The sequence below is a fragment of the Meriones unguiculatus genome, chromosome 11 (genome assembly GCF_030254825.1).
Source record: "Meriones unguiculatus strain TT.TT164.6M chromosome 11, Bangor_MerUng_6.1, whole genome shotgun sequence".
Classification (NCBI taxonomy): Eukaryota; Metazoa; Chordata; class Mammalia; order Rodentia; family Muridae; genus Meriones; species Meriones unguiculatus.
In genome coordinates this window covers 9601458-9626421 of record NC_083359.1, presented here as the reverse complement: position 1 = coordinate 9626421, position 24964 = coordinate 9601458, and the positions used below count along the sequence as shown (strand labels likewise).

Here is a 24964-nt window from a genome sequence, read left to right as displayed (position 1 = left end):
GATTGTGAGGCCAGCCTGGTTACCCGCTGCAGAGAGAGAAACCCTATCTCAATAAACAAACAAGATAAAAATAAAAAAGAGGGAAAGTCTATAAAGGTACAGGTAAAATGTAGGCAAACATACAATTCTGCATTACAGCAATTTATCAAAATGCTATCTCAAAATGAAAAAAAGTTGTCATGGGCTGGGCATACAGTTCAGTAGGAGTCCTTATGTAGTATGTCTGACATTCTAGGTTCTCAAAACAAGAGAACAACAAACCAAAATCCAAAAACCCTCAAAATAATATGTGTGAATTTTATACACATGAATGTATACATGTGTAAATTGTGAAACAAACTCAAGAATGGAACTTTAATAAGTCACAAAAATAACAAAATGTCAAAAATCTTATTTAAATTAAAATCTGAACTTCTGATCATCCTGCCTCCATCTTCCAGGTGCTGAGATTACAATGGTGTGCCATGGCACTCATTTACGTGGTCCTGCAGTTGAACCTATGCCTCTGTGCATTCTGGTAAAGCATTCTACCAACTGAACATGTCTCCCCCAATATGAAAACTCTTCTGGTAAAATGGACATACCCTCCACACATGAAGAATTCATTTGAAGCGCGTTTGGCTGCAGTCCCCATCGGCATATCATCTGAGAAGGAAACAACCAATCCCATTATATCATATGCTTTAAAGAATGGAAATCTCTTCCAACATGATGATTTAAAAATAATGGAATACAACAAGAATTTATCCCCCATTTGGTGGAGTTGGAAGGGGAGCTGTTTTAGTTTGAGACATGCTCTCTCTACATCTGACTGCCTTGGAACTCTCTCCACAGACCAGGCCTGCCTCAGGCTCATAAATATCTACCTGCCTCTGCCTCCCAAGTACTAGGATTAAAGATGTGTGTGAATATGCCTGGCTAATTCTTATGCTTAAATTTCTTTTTTTTTTTCATTTCTTTTTCATTTAGTTTTTTTATTATTACAATTTATTCACTTTGTATCCCAGCTGTAGCTCCCTCCCTTGTCCCCTTCCAACCCCACCCTCCCTCTCTCAGTCCCCTGATAGGGGAAGTCCTCCTCCCCTTCCCTCTGACCCCAGCCTATCAGGTCTCATCAGGACTGTTGCACTGTCTTCCTCTGTGGCCTGTTTGACCCCTGGGGGAATTCATCAAAGAGCCAACCACAAAGTTCATGTCAGAGACAGCCCATGATCCCCTTGCTAGGGAACCCACTTGGAGACTGAGCTGCCATGGGCTACATCTGAGCAAGGGGTCTAGGTTATCTCCATGCATGATCCTTGATTGGAGTATAGGTCTTTGCAAAGAACCCTGGACCTAGATTTTTTGGTTCTGTTGCTGTCCTTATGGAGCTCCTGTCCCCTCCAGGTTTTTCTATCTCCTCCTTCTTTCATAAGATTCTCTGCACTCTGCCCAAAGTTTGGCTATAAGTCTCAGCATCTGCTTTGATACCCTGCTAGGTAGAATCTTTCAGAGGCCCTCAGTGGTAGGCTCCTGTCATGAGAAACAAGTGAATACAGAAATCTGCACCTAGCTAGAAATAGGCTTGCTTTAAATACAAAAGAATTCCAATCATTTGATTTTATCAATAAAGACTCAGGAGCTAGATGCTGGGGGAAAACTTGCTAGCTCAGAGAGGCATAGAAAGTACCTAGCTGACTTCCTACCCAGAAGGAAAAAGGTCCTTCTTCTTCACACTGTCTTAAATACCCTTCAACTCAATGTCCCTCCTTCCTGTGTTTACTTATGTTCACTCCCTGTCAAGTGGTTGCTTGTTCAGCCTCTTGACCTTGGGTTAACTTCATGTAACCCTGTTTACAATAAACAGGGGGTTCTTGGATTAAAGGTGTGTGCTAGGGCAGAGCCACACAACAAGAAACAGGATTTGTTGTTGTTGTTTTAATTCACAATCCAGGAAAAACAGTGGGATCAAGTGTCCTGCACAACACAAGCTGCAACATTTGACCCACCCATCCCCTCAATAAGTAAACCTACAACTTTGTAAATTGGATCTCACTTGTAGACCAAGTTGGCCTCAATTTACAGAGACCCACCAGTCTCTGCCTCCCAAATGCTGGGATTAAAGAAGTGTGCCACCATGCCCAGCTTTCTGATCTTACTTTTCTCCTTTCTGGCTTTAGACAAATCCACCACTCAAGGTCATAATTTCTCTTGGCTGAATATGAACTGCAGACCTAGGAAAGACCCTCTTGTCTGAGTGTTCAGCATAGGCCATGGCCTTTTTTTCATATGTGCTGCTATGTTCTTCGCTGTTTATCATGTACAAAAACCTTATTTTTAAATCAGGTTCCTTTTCACAGATCACTGAGTGTTGAGTACTATGTTCCCAATATTATTCTGCCCGTGTGCTCTGTGATTTCCTTTTCCTTTTCTCATATTTATGTGTGTTTTGTATGTCGTGTGTGTGGTTCTTGTTTGTTGCTGAGATGTGTCTCATTATGTTGCCCAGACTTGAAAGTCAGACTCAAGAATCCATCTCAAAACATGATCTGCCCTGCCTTTCCTTCCAGCTGCTTCTAGGACTTCGGGCATAACTACACTAAGCTGAGCTTGCTTTTTCAGTGTTGGCTTTTGAGACAGAGTCTCTCGATGGGAATTTTGCAAATAATATATACCACACAATTTTGCACAAAATATATACATCACATTAGATCAGATCTGGTTATAAGACAAAGTGTAGCACAATAGAATATCAGAGCACTCATTCTTTTGTAGAATACCTGTCACATTTCGAATGCCTTGTCGAATAAAACACTGTTTTGTTGTTGCTTTGTTTGTCTGTTTTCAAGACAGGGTTTCACTTGACTGACTTCAAACTCACAGAAATACATTGCTCTTCTAAATATAGTAGGAGATAACACATGTCATCCTCATCTTCTTTTTTGTCGTGTATATAGCAGTTCCACACAGTTCAGAACTCAGGGGTCTGTCACTGTTATACACACTACATCCAGTATCCTATGTCAGTATATGTGATCTTAGGTAACAGTTGACCAAATAATGTATTTTATAAAATAAACCATGCTGCTAATCTATGCTCAAAAAGAAAAGGAAAGTTACAAAAACTCCTGTAAATGATTTTGAAAGGAAACTGATTATTGCAATATTTTGGCAAATCTCAGGTCCAGCTTTCACAAGCATATATCCAAAAATGAAAGAACCTAATATAATAATCTCAGGTAGTTATAAGGATGGCAAGGGAAACTAAATGAAGGCAATAGACAAAGAGTAGTGGAGCAGGGCAGCAGTCTACTTTAAAGACACAAGTAGACCCAGTGTGTAAATAAAGAAATTGGAAGAAGAACAGGAATGTACACTTGAGGCTGGAGAGACAGCTCAGTGATTAAGAACATCTACTGAGGAGCTGGAGAAATGGCTCTGCTGCTCTTCCTGAGATCCTGAGTTCAATTCCCAGCAACTGCATGGTAGCTCACAACCATTTATAATGTGATCTGATGCCCTTTTTAGGATTGGAAATATACATGTAGATAAAGCATGCATATACTTAACTTTGGGGGAAAAAAAAAAGGACATCTACTGCTCTTTCAGAGGACCCAAGCTTGGTGCCCACATCCACATCAGGTGGCTCACAAAGGCCTGTTACATTAGCTTCAGGAGATCCTGGTCAGGCCTCCCCAGGGACTGCATCCATGTGCACAACCTTCTCCCATTCACATATACAAATAATTGAAAATAAAATCTAAAAAAAAAAATTTTACTTTGTTTTTTAACTTTTAAATTAGAAACTATATGCAATTATAAAACAAAATTGAAATAAACAAGAAGTAATCCCTAGATTACTTGATACGTAGGAGCTTAACTACATATCAACTTGGTAACTTAATCAGAGTGGGATGTTATTTCAAATGACTTTAGGCCTCAGTAATTTGTATATCCCTAAAGACAAAAAACTCCCCAAAGAAGATCTCCAATAGCTTTTAATAATTATATTTAAGTCCTATTTATATTGTACTATGTTCACACACTAACATTTTGAAGCTCCACAGAGAAAAGAAAAAAAAGACCCTGCACAGGCAAAAAGAAAATATTACTGGCAAGAAATGTACAAAGACAGGACTTGCTTTGGTGCCATATGCTTGTGCCCCCTCCCCCAATGCACATACACACACTCAAGAAGGTAGGATAATCCTCTTGAGAATCTGCCACAAAAAGGAAAAAAATATTAAGAAAAAAAAAAAAGAAAGAAAGGGAAGGAGGAAGGGAAGAAAATAAAACTAAAGAAAAGAAAATCAGGGGGGCTGGAGAGATGGCTCAGAGGTTAAGAACACCGGCTGTTCTTCCAAAGGTCCTGAGTTCGATTCCCAGCAACCACATGGTGGCTCATACCATCTACAGTGAGAACTGGCGCCCTCTTCTAGTTCTCAAGCACACATGCAGGCAGAACACTGTATATGTAATAAATTAAAGTATAGCTTTAAAAAGAAAAAAAAAAAGAAAAGAAAATCAGAAAGCTGATGGGTAAGATTACATTCTTCCTCATCTACTTGACTGAAGAAGATGGAATGATTAGCTCAGAAATAAATCACTTGACATCATGGAGCCCTAAAAGGCTTCACCTAACTAGCAATACCTATACCTTTCAAAGTTGGACTTAAGGAAAGGTTATCTGAAAACTTATTTTAAAAAGACCTGAGATGGCAGGTTAGCTTAGCAGCTAAGGGTGCTTGCCACCAAGACTGTGGACCTGAGTTCAACACCCAGGATCCACAAGGCAGAAGAAGAGAACCGACTTTTGCAAGTTGTACTCTGACTTTCACAAGAATATACACATGCATAGATTGAAAGGGTTAGGCTAACTTTGTAACCTGTATGTCTTCTAAAGCCTATAGTTTTGAGTTTTAGGTTCAGGTTAAGCTAAAGCCTCTTAGTACCTTTCCAGAGAGTGAAGGAATGTGACCCTATCTATGAGGACAGATATAAAAAGCAAGCAAGCAATGACCTTCACTCAGCAAAAAGAAGGACCAGACCCTTGTCTCTGAGATAGTGTTTCTTAGCAACAAACCCAGACTTCTTCTGAGTAGCTTTTGACCTCCAGCCAAAAGTCTGTAGCCCCTAATCTTCAAGGATGAGCTAACCACCCCCACCTTAAATTGCAGCTGCATCCACACTTGGCAGGACTGGCCAAGCTTGAGCACCTAAGACTAACCAATTATCTTACTTTATAGCTTCCTCATCCAATCCTAAATTGCCAAAACTGCAACTTCAAATTTCCTGCAATTTTTCTTTTAAAAACCTAAAGGCCTTTGTCTGCCACTCTTTGCTGACCGGCAGGGGTGACCCCATTGTGTAATGGTTAATAAACCTCTTGCTTTTGCAATGAGTCATGGTCTGGAGGAGTTTCTGGGAAGGGCGTGATCTTGAACTCCTGAGCTGTGAGACCCCAGGTCTTAACAATATAAAATACAATAAAAAAAAAAAAAACAACTTAATGCAGGGAACGATGGTGCATGCACTTGGTTAAGCAGAGGCAGTCAGATTTCTAACTTTGAGGCAAGCCTGGTCTTCAGAGCTAGTTCCAGGACAGAGATAAACAGAGAAACCCTGTCTTGAAAACAAACAAAAATTGAAGTTAAAACATTGTAAATAATATCATAGTATAGTTAGAATTTTTGATAAATGAGCAGATTATAACTGTTTATGTTACAGAGAAAAAAATATCACTGTGAGAAGATGGTTATGTTTCATTATAATAGCCATTTTGTTAGGCATACCTACCACACAAAATATTCTATACCTTAAACATAACCTAGAATTTATTTCAAAACATACATAGGAAAAATCAGTTGAAGCAGTCTTCTCTCCAGTTTTCTGTAGATAGCAATGTCCGTCTAGAGCTAAGCTGGAGCCTGGGTGTTTATACTGGAGACAGAGTTAAACTGGTACTACAAAATGCCATGAAGAATTAAGAGTGCTACATCTAAAATGATTAACAAAGTAAAGTAACTGAAATTTTATACTATCTCTTGAAACTACAGGCATTTATGATACACTAAAATACTATCAGGATCTTATTTTTATGCGGAAGACCATGTCAGAGTAGCCTTTCACAAAGGAAACAATCCTGAAACGCCACAGCCATTTTTATCACCCAGTACAGACACTGAGGTAAGATAGCTTCTTTCCTTCCTTCCTTTCTCTTTGTTTGTGTGGGGTATCTATCTATCTATCTATCTATCTATCTATCTATCTATCTATCTATCTGAGACAGGGTGTCACTATGTAGCTCTGGCTGTCCTGAAACTTACTGTGTGGACCATGCTGGCCTCTGCCTCTACAGCTCTGGGATTAAAAGTGTGCATCACTATACCTGGCTGAAACATAGCTTTCAAACTGTGCATAGTGGTGCACGCCTTTAATCTCAGTACTTGGGGAAACAGAGGCAGAGGCAGGCAGAGCTCTGAGTTTGAGGCCAGCGTGGTCTACAAAGCCAAGTTCCAGGATAGCTAGGGCTACACAGAGAAACCTGTTACTCCCTCTATCTTTTTGTGGAAAGATTAAGAAAAGGAGAGCTTAAGAAAAGGAGACAATAATTAAAACTGGATTACTTGAGAAATTTAGCTGTTATCTGTGATTATAATACTTCCTGATTTTGTGAAAGATCAGTTTGAGATGGATGCTGTGAAACTTCAGCATGAATGACTTCATTTTGATTGTTTACTGAGCTCTAGAACACAGGGTAGTGTAAAGCAACAGCCTTCTATAATATTTGGCATTTTCATATGAAATTCTTTGTCCTTTCTTTCTTTCTCTTTCAAAATAGGGTTTTTCTCTGTAACCTTGGCTGTCTTGAAACTCACTTTGTAGACCAGGCTGGCCTTGAACTCATAGAGATCTGCCTGCCTCTGCTTCTTGGGCTTAGAGATACGAGCCATCACTACCCAGATAATGTCAGATTTTTAATGATCGAAGTTCTTATTTCATGGTGTGATACTTTGTTTTGCTGTATATTCTTGAGTAGGAGAATTTATGGTGGCTGAAGAGCTTGCTCAGTGATTAAGAACACTAGTTACTCTTTCAGAGGGCCCAGATTCTGTTCCCAGCATTCATATAGTTCACAACCATGCTTAACTCCAGTTCAAGGTGATCTAGTGCCCTTCTCTTGCTTCTGTGAGTGCCAGGCATACATGTGATACATACACATACATGCAGATAGAATTTATAAACATGAAATAGAAATAATAAATCTTAGAATTTTAAGTGTTTGAAAAGGATTATAGGTGTGTGTCACCATGCCCAGCTCATGCCAATTAAGATTTATAAACTGGGCCTGCTGCTAAAACCCATGACTTGAGTCTCCTCCTGGAGACCCATAAGATAGAAGAAGATGAAAATTATTACTTTGATTGCCAGGCATACAGGTACACATACTAAATAAATAATAATCATCAGATCTTTCCATTTATTTGATCTACACATTAATTACAGGTGAAGTTAAATATAAAAAAATAAAATTTTAGAAGGAAACTATTATTATACCATTAAGCAGTACAACAGAGATTACTGGTACAATTTCTTTTGTTGTTGCTTCTGTTTTTGTTTGTTTGTTTGTTTTGAGACAGGTTTCTTTGTGTAGCCTTGGCTGTCCAGGACTCACTTTGTAGACCAGGCTGCCCTCAAACTCACAGAGATCTGCCTGACTTGACACTGACATTTCACAGAGACATATTCTGCACTTACACCTTTTTTTTTTAAAGATTTATTTTATGTATATAAGTGCTCTATCTGCATGTACACCTGCACGCCAGAAGAAGCATCAGATTCCAGTATAGATGGTTGTGAGACACCATGTGGTTGCTGGAATTGAACTCAGGTCCTCTGAAAGAGCAGACAGTGCTCTTAACCACTGAACCATCTCTCCAGCCCCACTGCACTCACGTCTTATAAGGTACCCTATAATACATTTTAAATACTGAAAATGCAGAAACAATCTAGTATAAATCAGAAGGGAAATGGGCAACTTTAGTTGTACTGTAAAACTGAGACATTAAAATAAACTAGTCATAGCTAAGTGGTGGTGGCATATGCCCTTAATCCCAGCCCTCAGGAGGCAGAGGCAGGCACATCTCTGTGAGTTCAAGGCCAGCCTGGTCTACAAAGAGAGTCCAGGACAGTGAAGCCTACACAAAGAAACCCTGTCTCACAAGCAACAACAAACCAAAACCAAAAAACAACCAAAACAGAACAAAACAAAACTAGTTGTATGACTAGACATGCATCCAGGTACGTGTGAACACGAACACACACACACACACACACACACACAACCTATAGAAATAAACACTCTATAACATTTACTTTAACCAAGAAAAGGCAGAAATATCATGTTTTATATGGCTCCAGGTACAATCTGAAGGATTGGAATACTTACAGAAAGAATATATATTCAGGAGACTGAGAAGCACTAAGGGACTTTATATGTACTTGTATTTTCCTGTCTTTAGAAAAGTAGTTTAAAATAAATACAGCAAAATACTGACACATGCAGAAGCAGCATGTCATGGTGGGTAACTTTGAGTTTCTGCTGTAAAATTCTGTTTGAAATATTTCATAAGTTTTAAAGTTTAGTTACTTTTAGTAAAGAAAAACTACTATTCTACAGGATGATATTTAAAGGTAACTCCCTGGATTTTTCAGCACTGATTCTAAACTGCATACATACTTGCTGTGGTCCAAGTTTTCCTTTTCCTTCCAGTTGTTCAGGCTGGGAACTATGCAAATGCAAAGCTACTATAGCGCCTAGAACTAAGCAGGTGACAAGTAACTGAGCACACCTAATGCAGAGCTCTCCTGCACACAGGCAGTATCAAAGCTCCAGTTCCCCTGACCCTGACCCTTCACATCACAGCTGCTTCCCTGTCAACACTTCTGCCTGATTTCTCTTTTCCACGGGTTTTCTGGTACTCTTGACCATTCTACAGAGCTTTGGCTAAGTTTACTTAACTAACCTGGATTCTCTCCCGAAATTACTTCCTACAGATCTAAAGCTAAGTATGGTGGTACATACCCATAGTAATCCCAGGACTCAAGAGGCTGACACAGAGAGATAGAGAGATTTCAAGTCTGATGTCAGCATGGGGAGAATCCTGTCTCTCAGACCAAAAAAAAAAAAAAAAAAAAAAAGAAAGAAAAAAGACTGCTCTAACTCTTAGATTTTTTTTTTTTCCTCAAATGGGTTCTTCCTTTATGTCATCTCTTTAAAGATACTTGCTCATTCTGTTGGTTTCTCTATTTCTTTGTTTGGATGTAAACATACATGAGATTATTCTTTTAAACAGTTTTATTACCTTCAGAATTAAAAAATGCTATCTTATAGAAAATCACTAAGCATATTTTAGAAAAGTAAGTATATATTCTGAGAATTCAGAACAACTAAATATATGCCCATTTGTAAAGGTGACCCACACAAGTTGTAATACAGAGGTTTAAATTTAGTAAATTAAAAAAATATAATGTGTACAAATAGAAAAGATTCTCACATGAGTGGTCTGACGAGATGTTGTGTGGAACCAAAACAAAGTCATCCGTGTCACAAGAAGAGTTCTTGCTACTATTACTGGCAGAGTCTTTGGACACCTGTAGATAGTTAGGAGGAGCCAATGGTGGGGAGGATAAGTTTTCTTCCTGAATATGCTGCATATCTGGAAGGGACTAAAATTAACAACATAAAATTAAAACTGTCCTAATAAGCAAATGCAAGTCAGAATAGCCTAAAGGGTATTTCTTTTATAAATGTGGGAATAAGTTTCCATCTAAGATTGCACACACACACACACACACACACACACACACACACCTCTTTCAAAAATCTTTTAGAAAAGTTTAAAATGTTTGTGAATAGACTTCTGAAATGGTTCCAGAGTGACCCTTAAAAATGTAGCATTTATCACATGTACATATTTAATTTACCTGAAACGTTGCAAAATGTGAGTTTTTCATCATTACAACCTCCCTAGTCTCAGCTCATGGCCTTGCAAAGCAAAATTAAGTATTAACTTAATGACTAAACATAAAATGTCTAGTGACTTTAATACCATACCATGCATAAAAAATTCAAGACATACTGAAGAAAACATTGTACACAAAAAAGCAAAAGAGCATGTTCTGGAAAAGAACAGACATATCAATATGGGTAATGTCTGTTAGGCTACCAGTTTATGCTCACAGGAGGATTTAGACAACTGTACAACTACAGATGTTTCTTTTCATTTGTTGTGTTAGGAGGAGGACGTCATTTGTCTGAGGGAGACAGGACAAGAAGGGAAAAGAAGTATACAGCTACATTTAAAAAACAACTTAGGCATAAGCTGCCATGTTTTGTTTTGTTTTTTTCTTTTTTCTGGCATTTGCCTAGCTCAAAGACTCTGGTGATAATGCTACTGAAAAACTATATGATGGTTCTAAAGCAATTTCATAACTTGTGTTAAGTCTCTGTGATCTTTAATCCTGGTATTTCAGAAAAGGAAATAAACAAAACAATCCTACATCAGTGCTCTTTAAACCCAAGCCTTAGCTCCCCAATTCAGTTCCGCCAAGATTTTAACTCTATCTCTTGAAATAAGTCTCAAAAGCAGTTTAGCACATGTATATATGTGTGTAAGCGTGCACATCTGGGAATGTGTCGAAGGAGTGTGTGCAAGTGCACACGCACCAACAGGCCAAAGGTCAACCTCTGATGCTGTTCCCCAAGAGCCATTCATCGGCTGCTGTCCTGGAACTAACTACATACACCAGATTGGCCTCGAACTTATAGGTGTGAGTTTACGTGGAGACAGGATGGCTAAGATGGTGGGGCCCTGTGCTGCCCGGCACAAGTTGCTGGTGAATGCCTAGCGTGTCCCGAGTGTCCACGGAGCTCTGTCTGCCTCTATCTGAACAGATCTTTACTCTCCACCACCTGCCGGCAGATGCCATGGAGGACAAGGACAGGCAAAGGAAGCTGAAATCTGGCAAGACGAAGCTTGCTTGGTTGCAACAAAGAAAAGCTTAATATGATAGGCAGAATCCCAAGAAGCAGAGGAAGAAGAACAACAAAACTTCAAGCTATTTACAGCTGTAAACAAGATGTATACAGCTTAAATATTGATCAACAGAGTGATGAGACGTCCATAGGTAGTGCTCAGTGGGTAGAATTAGCTGGGAACCCTGATTTTACTAGAATGAGAGCTCATCCCATTGGGGAAATAACGAAGCACAGTCGGGTCTTCTATACTGAACCTGAAGGTGAAATTTCTACCACAGCAGATGACTGCAGCCCAGAGGTAAATAGCTGCAGTTACATGACAAAAACAGAAAAGCCTACACACTTCTTATGGGAAGAAGAAACAGGAAAGCCTACACACTTCTTATGGGAAGAAGAAACAGGAAAGCCTACACACTTCTTACGGGAAGAAGAATTTGGCACTGATGCTTCTTATTCTGAACAAGTTCAGTCCAGTCAGACACATCTTGAGATGATGGAAAATGAGTGGCTGAGAAACAGCATGATATTGAAGAACTATCTCAAGAACTGGAAGAAACACCTTCAGGACAGAAGGGCTGCAGCAGATAACAGAATTTGGAGCTGCCATTAAGTGAAGAGACGGCATCACAGCTCAGCTTATTGCTAACTTGCAACAAGAAGAGAAAAGGATGAGACAATGAGAGAATTTTTAGAGCTGGCAGAACGAAGTCATAAATCACAGATTCAATTCCAGCATGTACAGGCTAATGAAATGGTGAAACAACATTTCACCATTTCAGTGCTAAAGATTCACTGCAGACCAGCAGCAGTGCTAAAGATTCACTGCAGACCAACCAAATAACAGATCCTACTCATCAGCAACAGCTGGAAGAACAAGACCAAGATTATCAGAAAAAAGAGAACTTCAAAATGAAAATTAGTTTTTTCTTACAAGAGAAAATTAAAGTGTATAAAATGTAAAAAGACAGAAAAGTAGAAAACTTAAAAAAGAAATCCAGGACAAGCAGGCAATCACCTAAGCACTGAATACAAGAAAAACAGAAGAGGAAAAAAAAAATTAAAAAAAAAAAAACCTGTTGAGATAGTGAAAAAACAATTGCTGATAGATTATTAGGAGACTTGCAAGAACAGGTTGCAGAAAGGACCACGAGATCAAAAGCATGAAACTATAACTGGCCAACTCTCAGCAAAATGAATGGAAGTGTTGTGAGGAAAGTAAACAGTTAATGAGAACAGTTGAAGAACTACAGAAGAGTAACATTAACGATTTCTGGAAACTGGCACAGTCCAAGGAATGGAACAAGAAACACAATGGAAATTAGAGCAGCCCTAAAGCACAGCTAGATGGGATGTATGGGAAGCAGACAGTGCAAATTAAACAAGAGTTAAAACAAACAAACAAAACAGCACAGGTCTCAGATAGAGGACCTTAAATCCCAGTATAACGGAGAAATAGAGAACTCTTTAAAGTCACATTTGAATACTATAGTCAGTGAAGATCAATTCATGTTGGTGAATGTAGCAATAAATGAACTGAATTACAATATACTCATTCTCAAAATGAAAAACTCAAGGAAGAGCTCAGGGTAGCTTCGGGAGAAAACTCAGCTCTATGGACTCAATTTAAAGATCTTTTAGAAGAATTAAGCTTTAAGAGACCAGGTTCAGAAAGCTAGAAAGACAAGAGATGAACAAGAAAGTAAGCTGAGTGACATGTGTAAGTCCCTTAGCACAGTGAAGACTTGAGAGCCAAGATTGCTGCTGCCTCTGAATCCAGAAAGAAACTTGAGTTAAAGCACGGAGCAGAGGTTACAAATTACAAAATAAAACTCGAAATGCTAGAAAAAGAAAAAATGCTGTACTAGACAGAACGGCGGAATCCCAAGAAGACTAGTTAGAGAGGCTAGGATCACAGTTTCTCTTCAGGAGGAGTTCTTCATGAGGAAAAACTTTCCAAACTAAAAGAAGGTTTAGAAGTTGAATACAGAATAAATATTTAAAAACTTAAAGATAATTTGGGCATTCACTACAAGCATCAGATAGATAGTTTACAAAATGCGAGAAGTAAGAAGATGGGAAACTACGCAGTTTGAAACAGATAACTTGATAACTCAGCAGAATCAATTTTGTAAATTTCAAAGCTAAGAGAGTTACAGGAATACTCTGTTAATTCCAAATCAGAAGAAATGACTCTTCACATCAATGAACTTCAAAAAGAAGTTGAAATTCTCACATAAGAAGGGAAAAAAGTACTCTTGACTAGATAGATAAAAAGTTACAACTTAAAACTGAATTATTGGAGAAATAACTGAAGAAAAAAAAGGATGACCTTCAAGAAAAATGTATACAACTTGAAGCAGAGAATAGCATTCTTCAAGTTAAGAATAAAGTCCTTGAACACATGTTGAAAATTTATACTTGCCAGTGCTATGGTGCATTCAGCACTCCAGAAGGCAGAGGCAGGTGGATTTCTATAAGTTCGAGGACAGACTGGCCTATAAACCAAGTCCAGGTCAGCCAAGGCTACACAGAGAAACCCTGTCTCAAAACAAACAACAACAACAAACCAAAATGTACTTTCTTGCAAACCAAGAAAAAAGATTAATTGCTATACATACTAGCACATGCAAATCAGAAGACCACAGGTGGCAAAAAGAAATAGAGATACTTACAAAGGAAAAGAAGGGCCTCAAACAGCATGCATTCATCTAAATGAAGAGACAGAAAAGCAAAGGAATACATTTTTGTTTGCTGAAAAGAAATCTGAAGTTAACTATCAAGAGCTAAGGAAAGAATATGCTTGCCTTCTCAAGGTAAGAGACAATTTAGAAGACAGCCAAACTAAACAGGCGTTAGAAGATGAAAGTAAGCTTAAAGCTCAAAAAGTAAGCTTCAAGAACTCCAAATTGTGAAGAGGTAGTCCAGTGATGCAGAAGAGAAGAGTTCTGGCTTTGCTGATGAGGGAACTTTCCTATCTGAGCCATTGGAAGTCAGTGAGACTGTTGAAAAAGATACAACAGAACTAATGGAGAATCTGGAAGTAACCAAGCAAGAAAATTTAGAACTCTCAGAGAAACTCTGAACAGTAACAAGAAAAAAACAAAAGCAGCAAAAAAAACAAAAAAACAAAACAAAAAAAAACCTAGGTTATAGGAAAAACAAACAAACAAAAAACCCTGTGAAATTAAATCAACCTATATCCTATAAGGATGTATTAACATCAGAATGGAAGTCAGTGAATCCTTTGCATTGGGGACATGGATTTACTTATATTTCCACAGGAAACAAAAAGCTGTGGATACTATCAAAACTAATAAAGTTCTGAGTTAAACAGGGGAGGTTGTCTGAAAACCTTTGCCACTGACTCAAAAAGAACAAAGATGAGAGAACCTGACCAACCACTGCCTTTCCCTGACAGCCAGAAAAGCCTGGACAAGAAACGTTCCTCACCTAATCACTGATAGGCCAATGAGCAGGACTTTTAAGACAGACTATGCTGCAGGCCTAAGTCAGGGCTGCAATCTAAAGGTTCACAGAGCTGAGAGGAGAAATGAAGAGACTTCAACAAGCACCTCAAACACCAGGTGCTAGAAGATACAACAATCCAGGAGTATAGAAGACTCAGGAAGTGGTACCCAAGTTAGAGGAAAGAAAAGCATATTATCTCAGTTGTGAATATGCTCCTGAGAGATCAACAGAAAGACCACATCAGACACCTGAGAACCCTGGAAAAGACATTGGAAAGAATGGAGAAGCAAAAATCACAACAGTCGCATGGCTGCAGGGAGTGCCCACAGCAGCTTCAAACCTGCATAATTAGTAGCTAAAACAAATGCGGGAGGGATGTACTGTGATTTATCTTGTGTTTCTGGCCCTTTGGGAATTCTAAGCTGTTAGAACTGCTTGACCCTACGACCTTCAGTGTCAGTTACCTCTTGGATTTCTGAGAACAGCAGAGGCTAAGAGAGACTGAGTAAGGTGCAGGGAGAAAGGAGTTTATAAAATAGGGTTAGAGAAGGCAGATGATGCAGAAAAGAGATTGAGCAGAGTGAAAAGAGAAGACGTTGACCCAGGAGACACTGAGCTGAGCAGAAAAGATATAGTTAGGAAACAGTTAAGAGAACCCACAAATAACAAACAAAAAACAAAGTAGCAAAAAAAGACAGAAAGGTACACCATTCATACACCTGCCTCTGCCTCCACCTCCCAAGGGCTAGCACTAAAGGCATGCACCACTGTCTCTGCTCTTGCGCATCAAAAATTTGTTTTGATTTATGTGTATGTGTGCTTATGAATGAATAGTGTGTGCATGTGAGGGCCTGCAGAAGCCAGAAAAGGGTGTCAAATCCTCTGGAGTTAAGAGTTACAGGCAGCCATAAGCTGCCCAGCATGATGCTGGCAATCTAATTCAGATCCTCTGGAAGAGCTGCAAATGCCCTTTACTCTGAACCATCTCTCTAGCTCTCTCACCTTGTTTTGAAACAAGGTCTCTTGCTAGAACCTGTGGCAAATCTCCCTAGTCCAATGTCTTCTTTCTGTGTGTCTCACATACATAATGAAACATTCCCTTGTCACCCCTTTGAACACTCTGAAGGTAATAAAGTGAAAGGAAGATGAAGGACCAACATTGCAAGCATTAACTTATCTGCTCAGCTCTAATTCTACCTGTATTTTGAATTCCATTTCACAACTAGATGAACTAAAAAATAAAAGCTCAGAGGGTTAGGTAAGTTTCCTAATATCACACAATTGTGATAATAGTGAAATTGAGATGTGATCCAAGTACCTTACTCTGTAATTTCTTGCCAGTGACTTAGATGGAAACATTTAATTTCTTTCCCTGCTATTCAAAAGCACCTGCATCTACAAGCACTCTGACCTCCTTTCTTACCTTGTTTGAAATGATGCTTCCCTTGCATCCAAAGCTTATTCTGTATTCCAGAGTATTACTCTTACTCTAGCCTGCTCTGTATTCCATTTTTCCTTATCCTCAAGGTACAGATCAGGTCCTGACATTCTCTCTCTCTCTCTCTCTCTCTCTCTCTCCATAAACATGCTTTTATATAAACATGCTTCAGTTTTGTTTTTTTTTTTTAATCTCAAATCTCTGATTACTACCTTTTCTTTTTCCTTAGACAGAGCCTTAATATGTAGCCCTGGCTGTCCTTGAACTAAGTAGAACAGGGTGTCCTCAAACTCAGAGATCCACCTGCTTCTGCCTCCCAAGTGCTGGGACTAAAGGCATGTGCCACTATGTCCAACTTTTTGGGCTTTTTTGTGTGTTTGTTTGTTTGTTTAGCCCCCTCTTCTTTATTTTCAATTTTGTTTGTGCGGGGGTAGGGATAGAGCTGAGGGCCTGGTGCACACATGCCCAGTGCTCTACACTGAGCTGTAGCCAGACCTTTTCACTTTTAATAATATTTCCTGAAATCATTGATCATCGCTTATTCAAATCTGTCACCTCACACACTCTGAACTTGAGAAATAAGAAGGGCAACAAGCATCTGTTAAAAGTCACACGGTGTAACAATGCAAAACTGTTTTGAAAAACTCTCTCAAAGGAAAGAGAGCCTCCTGGATGTCAGTTCCAGTAGGGCCTTCTGTGAAAATATTTTCCCAGGTTCAGCTAGTCAGACACTTAAAGGCCATTACATCTCTGGTCTAAAGAGTACACTGAAGTTGGCATTATCCATATGGTACTGCTTTTCAGGCATGAATATGCAAGAGTGAATAGGTAATGGAGGTTTTGAGAAAGGTTTAAGAAAGCTGCTGAGGCCCAGGCAATACACAGAAGGATCAGATTCCCTAATGGAGCTCTGTGGCTGTGAATGAAGCCTTTAAGGTAAAGCTCTGATGAAGCCCAGATGATTCCCCCACAAACTCTAGATGAAGAGATGGAACTATAGGGTTTGACATTTGTCCTGATAGTTTCAGCCTTACTTTGGTCCCTTTTTCCTAGGTATCTTCCTGTTTCTCCTTTCTGAAGGGGAATGTTTACCTTGGCCATTATATCTTGGAAGCATCAAACATTTTTCTTCCATTTCACAGGGGCTCACAGTTAAGACTACCTTGAGTCTTAAAGACTTTAGAATAGTGTTTGAACATTAAGACTATGGGGATTTTTAGAGCTGGGTGAAGTGCATTTTGCATTAAGAGATGACCACGAGCCTATGGCAGAATGTTAGGGTTTGAATGTAAAATGTCCCTGATTGGCTAATGCTTCGATATTTGGGCACTAGCTGATGGCACTGTTTTGGGATGCTGTGGAAACTTTTGGAAATGGGGCTTAGCTAACAATGTAGGCCATAGGAATTATCTTATAGGTTATAGCTTGGCCCAAGGTCGTCTCTGCTTCCTGAGCTATACAACTGTGAACAAGTTCTTTCCTGCTGCCACAGCCTTAGGTGATTCTTGCACCATTATCTTTCCCATCAAGACGAACTGTATGGTTTTTAAACTGTGAGCAAAACTAAACCCTTCCTTCCTTCCTTAAGCTTCTTCTTCCAGGAATTTTATCACAACAGCAAGGAAAGTAACTAATATGTCTACTGCTTGGTTCCCCCGCCCCAGACAATACAGGAACATGCATTATTTCTCTCCTCTGAAATTTCCAAATTCATAGACATGTAATGTAAGCCTTATGAACACGTTGCTTTTTCTATTTGGCTTATGTTTGCAGGGTTGTGCAAGAAAAGTTTTTTTTTTTTAACTTTTTAAAATGTCCTTTTTTTTTTTTATTTAGGTGTATGGTGTTTGTCTGTCTAAGATCCATCAGAACTGGAGTTACACAAATCTGTGTACTACCATGTAGCTGTTGGGAATTGAACCCTGGTCTTCTTCAAGAGCTCTTATCCAGTGTTCTTATCCACTGAGCCAACTCTCTAGCCTTCACTTTTTTTTTCTATTTTATTTTTGGGGTGTGTGCATGTGTGCTTATGCCTGTGTGCCCTGTGTGTGTGCATTTGGAGGTTAACGGTTCATCCATCACCTTGGTTTTTGAAGCATGTTCTCTCTAACCCTAGAGCCCACTGTTTTGGTTAGAGTGGCTGTTCCATAAGCCCTTGGGGATCTAACTGTTTCTGAACTGCACTGTGTTGGGGTTATAGGTCCATGTGCCATCATGCCCAGGTTTTATGTGGACGTGGGAAATCTGAACTGAGGTCCTTATGAGTGCACAACCAACCATCTTTCTAGTCCCTTTTAGATGGTTTTAAAATTAAAACCCATTTCTAAGGAATGGGCTCTGCTTCTTATAGCTGTGGGATTGTGTTTCTGAAGAAAATAATATAATAGTTGTCACTGCCTGCAAATTTATTGAATGTTAGGTAAATAGTAAGAGCTTATGCTCTGTAAAAGAGGTAAGCTGCATTCATTTTACATATGAAGAAACAAGCTCAGAGCGATTAAAGCATTTATCCCATTACCATGTCAATATGGGATACAGGAGCTTTCAAGATTCCTTTTAAACTTTTAAGTTGCCTTAGCTGGCTAATAACACAGTTGCCTTCTTTTATGGCTCCCCTATCTTTCTGCCAACAGTCAAAAACTTCATGTCTACTTGGATACTTTGTAAAATACAACTGCTGAAATGAGAGCCCTTAGAGTCCCTTCAGCTGTAAAACATCTCAAGATTATAAGGCTGTCATAGAAACTTGGAGGAAGGGTTGGCCTAACATATAGAAAAGAACTAGGTAGAACAGAATAGAGCGGGAAGAAGAAGTGAACAGACTCAGAGGTCCTCAACGGTCAGGACTTGAACTGGAAAGGACACAGCCATGAAGGGATTAGCCGAGGGACTTCGAAAGACTAAGGGTTGAGTGGCAGGTAGTGGCAGGGCTAGTGACCACAGCGAAGCCAGGGACACCCAGCTCCGAGGCTGTCCCTTCACCCTCAAATCCTATGGAATCTCAACATCTACAGTAGACAGTAATTAGTTATTACTACCTACCTCTAATGAGCATTCTTTGTTTGCATGTACCACTAAATTCCCACCTGGCACAAGAAGGTGGTAGTAATAATCACTGTTGAGAGAAAAAGGGTCTAGAGACACAGCATTTCTTACTGAAATTACACAGCTAACAGAGCAAAGGGCCAAAAGCAGAACTCCTGCTCCAACTCCAATGTCCTTTCTCCTAACCCTCAGCTGCACAGTAAACATACCCACTAAGAGAACAGAAGCTTTAACTCTGAAATCATTTTCAATAAAGCCCAACTCACCGGTGGAGAGGCAAAGCGACAAGATGGTGAGCTGCTACAGGAGCTTCCAGGGACAGGGCCAGCATACACAGGCACTGGGACTGGGCAAGCTGGGGAAGAAAAACAATCAAAAAACCACATCTTTCTATAGTGGGTTATAAGATCTGTCTTTAGTACAAGCTTACAAGCTGCCAAAAAAAAAAAAAAAAAAACCACCTTGTTTTAAACAAAATTTTATATTTACATATTCATTCGTGGTTTCATAAATAGAACAAAAGAATCCAACAAAATATTTAAGAAAAGGGGAAAAAAGAGCAAAGTGGTAGTGTATGCCTTTAATCCCAGCACTTGGGAGGCAAAGGCAGGGAGATCTCTGAGTTCCAGGTCAGCCTGGTCTACAGAGTGAGTTCCAGGACAGCCAGGGCTACACAGAGAAACCCTGTTGGTTACAGAGCAGAGGAAAAAAGAAAAATGACTGGGCAGATGGCTCAAGAAGATAAAGGTACCTGCAGCCAAACCTGACTACCTAAGTTCAATCCCTGGAAACCATATGGTAGAAGGAGTGAACCAACTTGTCCTTAACTTCCTCATGTGTGCACATGCAGGAATACACAAACACAGATGATAAATGAATAAAACGCAAGATTAGTTAAGAGGGTTAGCTTGGTTTCCAGCTCCTGTATCAGCTGCCTCACAAACACCTGTAACTCCAGTTCCAAGGGATCCAATCGATTCTTTTGGACGCCTGGATACCTGCACTCAGGTGCACCTATCCATACACAGGCACAAAGACATACTTTAAAATAACAAAGATAAGTATATTTTATAAAGTTTAATTAAAATAATTAAAAGTTAGCAAAAAATGCAGTAGTTGGGCTAGAGAGATGACTTAGTAGGTTTGATCACCAGGACCCACATGATAGAAGGAGAGTTGATTCCTACAAGCTGTCCTCTGTATGTGAACACATACATACACATCATAAAAACAAATCTAAAATTTTAAATAAAATGCAATAGTTACTGAACCTTTTAAAATTCAAATTAGAAAAAAAATGTTGCATAAACACAATTGCAGATTATAGCTATCTAGGGAATGCTTAAGGAACTTTTGAGCAATACAATAAAAATTAATTTGGTACTCAGAATACTACTTTTTTTTAAATTTTAGATTGAATAGTCTCTGGAAGTAAAAGTGTAAAAATGGAAACTTAGAGCAGGGAGGTGATGGCACATGTCTTTAATACCACTACTAGGGAAGCAGAGGCAGGTGGATCTCTGAGTTTGAGGCCAGCCTAGTCTAAAGAATGAGTTCCAGGTCAGCCAGGGCTACACAGAGAAACCCTGTCTTGAAAACAAACAAACAGGGGCTGGAGAGATGGCTCAGAGGTTAAGAGCACTGGCTGCTCTTCCAGAGGTCCTGAGTTCAATTCCCAGCAACCACATGGTGGCTCACAACCATCTATAATGAGATCTGATGCCCTCTTCTGACCTGTAGGCATACATGTATAAATAATAAATAAATAATAAAAAAAAGAAAACAAACAAACAAAAAAATTAAATTACATGAGTTGGCAAGATGGTTCATCAGCTAAGAGCACTGGCTAGTCTCCCAGAAGACCCACATTCAACACCTATATGGCAGCTCCCAACTGCCTGCAATTCCACACAGACATGCACGCAGGCAGAACACCAATGTACATTAAAAATAAGTGAATCATTAAAAAAGTTAAAAATAGTAACTTACATTTTTTAACTGGAACTTGCTCAAGAAAAGGATGGCTGAAAAATGCTTCTGTAAAGAAACATGAGAACATAACCTTTAGAAAAAACATTTACTAGGGCTAGAGAGCTGTCTCAGCCACTAAAGACTTTATAAGGCTCAAAACTAGAATACATTGAATACTGGAGAAATTAAACAATGAGACCACAAAAGAGGCACAGAGAGATAGAAATGTATCAGAGCAAAAAAGAGATATGGAAAAGTATCTTCGATTCATATGAATATCAGAAATGGTAAATATATGTTAAGATGCTACATAGATATTTTTCTCCTTTCATTCCTTCTACAAGAGACAGAAGTCTGCATAACACAATAGTTAGTACACTGCCTTGTTTTAAATAACATAGCTGCACTGTGTGACAGCTACCGCTCATTACAGAGGGTGAAATGGAATTACAACCGAAAACAATTTTTCTATTAGTGGAATTCAACTATTATTTATGCAAAGTAGACTGTGATAAGATACCCATTATAATCCCTATAGCAACCATTAATAAAATAACTAGATTTTTAAAAATTAATAAAGAACTGTAAGTGGTAACCTGAAAGTACCATGATTGATAACTGTCACCCACTGGCTGACATGTCTAGACTTATCCCCAACCTAGCTCTCTCCCAACATTCAAGTGGTCTCCGACATCAGCACTCAGATACCCAGTGGTTATTGTAAACATAACACGTCTAATCGCAGTTCTTCTGGTCCCAGTTCTTCTGGTCCCGACAGTCCCTTCTATCTACAGCTTTCCCATTTCTGTTACGGGCAGGCCATCCTTTCCAGTTGCTCAGGCCCAAACCCGTGGTCATCCTGAAGTATGTTTCTTATTAAATTATCAGGAATCACTGAAACCCCTACCTCTAGAAAGATCCACCAACTACTTTACATATTCTTCACTGCTATCACCCCAACTTAAGCTACACTCTGCTCTCAAGTGAATTAATTCCTACCTTCTGATTTTCCTGCCATACACAGTCTGTTCTAAGAAATCGCCAGATTGATATTTTCCCCTGCTTAAAACCTTCTGATGATTTTCCATCACATTCTGTCTTCAAGTGGCTTCTTCGTCGGCTCTCAAGCTTTTCATTCATGCTCCCAGCTTAAAGCTTCAATACTGGTTTTTCCCTCTGCCTAAAATTCTCCCCCCACAGACAGCCACACAACACATTTCAGGCTGATTGATTCTTTGTTCATATACGACAGTATACTGCTTTATTTAAAATTTTAGTTCCCCATTCCATATCTCTTCTTCTTTCTATTTTTGCTTAGTACCTAGCACCTTGTAACACAACATACAATTACAGTTTATAATTTATTCATTATCTCTCTTTCCTTCTCTAGATTATATACTACATGAGGACACATGAAGTATATTGACACGTGTTTTACTATTCTATCCTACACTTCTGGTACATAGTAAGCACTTGATAAGTGTTTATTAAAATAGAGAAAGAAAAAAGACAAACAAGCTAAGAAGTGGTTGACGCCTGCAATCCCAGCACTTGGAAGGCAGAGGCAGGAGAACCTCTGTGAGTTCGAGGCCAGCCTGGTGGTCCACAAAGTGAGTTCTAGGACAACCAAAGCTACACAGAGAGACCTTGTCTCAAAAAACAAAAACAAACAAAAGCAAAATGGACTTTTTTCTCTGATATCTCTATGTAATCTATATAATCTTTTCAGCAAACATAAAATTAGAAAATATGCCCAGCTTGACTTGACACTATTACTTACCAAAGTCCATTCTATCCTTTTGATTTCTCTGAAGCAAACCCAAAAGGAGATTAGCCAAGTAAGGTGATGTTTCTCTGGGAATACTAAGTAAAAAACAAATGTAAGTGGTGAGTTTATATGTATTTAACTACATTAGTTTTGCCTTCATTCTGATAAATGAAAATGTATATACACTTTCACAAATATTACATTATAACAAGAAAATATGATAAAACTTCATATGTTCAAGTGAAGAAAAGAAAGCACTACACTAACTGTTGATAATTATCAACAACATGAACAGATCCCTGCCAGTGCAGAACACCGTTATTTACAAGTATCTGCTGGAAGAGAGAGCCTGAGTTTAACACAACTATTAACAGCTGCTATAAAATTCTCTGAAGAAAAAACCTCCTTTAGTTCTGTCTAGAAAAGGGCAAAGCTTAATTAAATACAATTAACAGGGCATACAATTTCTAAAAGCCTGCATTAAAACGGGAAAGCAACTGAAAATGAGGAACAGGAATATAGAAACCATGGACTACAAACTAATAAAAAATACTATGCTAAATAAAAATGAGTCAACTTTATTAATGAAGAGAATAATATAAATTAAGATAGCTAATTGGTCTTCTTCCCTTTGTGATGAAAGGTATTCTATTTACACTGCCACATCAAATAGGAAAGACAATTGAGAGGTACACCTTTTTGTCAGTTCAACAATTCTATTTCTAGCATTTATTCTAAAAAAAAAAAAAAAAGAATACACAGTGGTGTATAATCCTACACACTTTTACTAAAGCCTGCTTGTAGTAAGCAAAAAATGAAAACAATAGGAAAATAAGTAAATAAAATCGAACATTTAATTTTATAAGTCTCTGTGTAGCTACCAAAAAGGATGTACACCCTGCTCAACATCTAAAATACAGAATAAAAAACAAACAAAAGCTAGGCATGACGATCCATTTCTCTAATTTTGTCATTCAGAAGGCTGAACTAAGGTGAGCTTGCAAGTCTGAGCTACCTAGCAATCTAACAAAAAAGAAAGAAAAAACAACTCAAAATGTAATTTATCTTAAACTCTGCATGTGTGCTCGAATGCACACACACATTTTCTCAAGCGTGTGTAAAGAACTCCCAAAAGGAATATTTGGAAAAATACACAATAACTCTTACTATTGCTACAGAATGTCCACAGCCTAGGTAGGAATTTACTTTCTGCTTTATGAACCTGGGTTTGTTTGCCTTCACACAAGTAACACATGTAAGTTATGTGATATCTTCCCTTAAATTTTAAGCCAGGTGGTGGTAGCACACTCCCTTAGTCCCAGCACTTAGGAGGCAGAGGCAGGTGTATCTCTGAGTTCGAGGCCAGCCTGGTCTACAGAGTGAGTTCCAGGACAGCCAGAGCTACACAGAGAAACCCTGTCTCAAAAACAAACAAACAAACAAACAAACAAATAAACCTCAGTGTAGTTTAAATAAAATCCAATCACATACCTAGGCATTAAGCTCCTGTTTTTTTCATAAAACATCCTTAGGTCTTGAGGACTATTAGCCTATTTAAGAAAAAGAAAAAGTTAACTTTCTAAATAGAGAGGAGCAAAACTTCTGAATCCACAACTAGCACTCATGTTCCTACTGTAGAATGTACATGGATGTTGACCCTGAGTGCCATGGACTGCTCATGAATGGATTTCTGGGCACAAAAGACTTACAAAAGCTCTGAGATCACATGCAAATCCTGAGTATCTTGGTACAATATACCTTTTCCAAGGTCAGACCCTCAAAAGAACCTGAAAGAGAACAGCCGCTATTCTGTAGTTCCATGACCTACCCAATAAGTCCATTATCACTGTGTATAATCAAGGTTTGTAGGGACAAACAACACAAGTCTAAGCCAATACTGTCTCCATGGCAGCAGCCCTGCTACAGAAGAGTGGCTGGACTAGTGAACCTGCCTCTACATACAAACCACACTGAAAATGCAAAGCAAGTAATTTGACTGCATTACTAATCCCTTTTTGTACCACGCTGGGCAAATAATTTCATGTTGTTACAATTTTCAGGTTAATTTTAAAAAATTAAAGTTTGAAAATATGAACTTGAGATGCTGGCATATCTTCGGAAAGTCAGCCTCTTACTATGAAAAGGAGATGAGGAAGACAGATCCAAAGTCTTAATAATTATTCCCCTCTCACTCAGACAAGTTTTCTGTGACGCATCAGAACAGCCCCCCCCCCCCTCATCTGATCCCAAACCA

At 38.9% G+C, this 24964-nt stretch overlaps 1 protein-coding gene across 1 annotated transcript in view; it reads right to left on the bottom strand.

The window, feature by feature from the left end:
- Ulk2 (unc-51 like autophagy activating kinase 2) overlaps nucleotides 1-24964 on the bottom strand; it is a 77905-nt gene that overhangs the window by 33021 nt on the left and 19920 nt on the right. Inside the window, exons 9-14 of the mRNA XM_021639160.2 lie at nucleotides 24202-24260; nucleotides 22723-22805; nucleotides 20961-21008; nucleotides 19238-19326; nucleotides 9537-9708; nucleotides 585-645 (exon numbers count right to left, since the gene is read on the bottom strand). Of these exons, the coding sequence (XP_021494835.1) occupies nucleotides 585-645; nucleotides 9537-9708; nucleotides 19238-19326; nucleotides 20961-21008; nucleotides 22723-22805; nucleotides 24202-24260 (512 nt within the window). The remainder of the gene's footprint in view (nucleotides 1-584; nucleotides 646-9536; nucleotides 9709-19237; nucleotides 19327-20960; nucleotides 21009-22722; nucleotides 22806-24201; nucleotides 24261-24964) is intronic.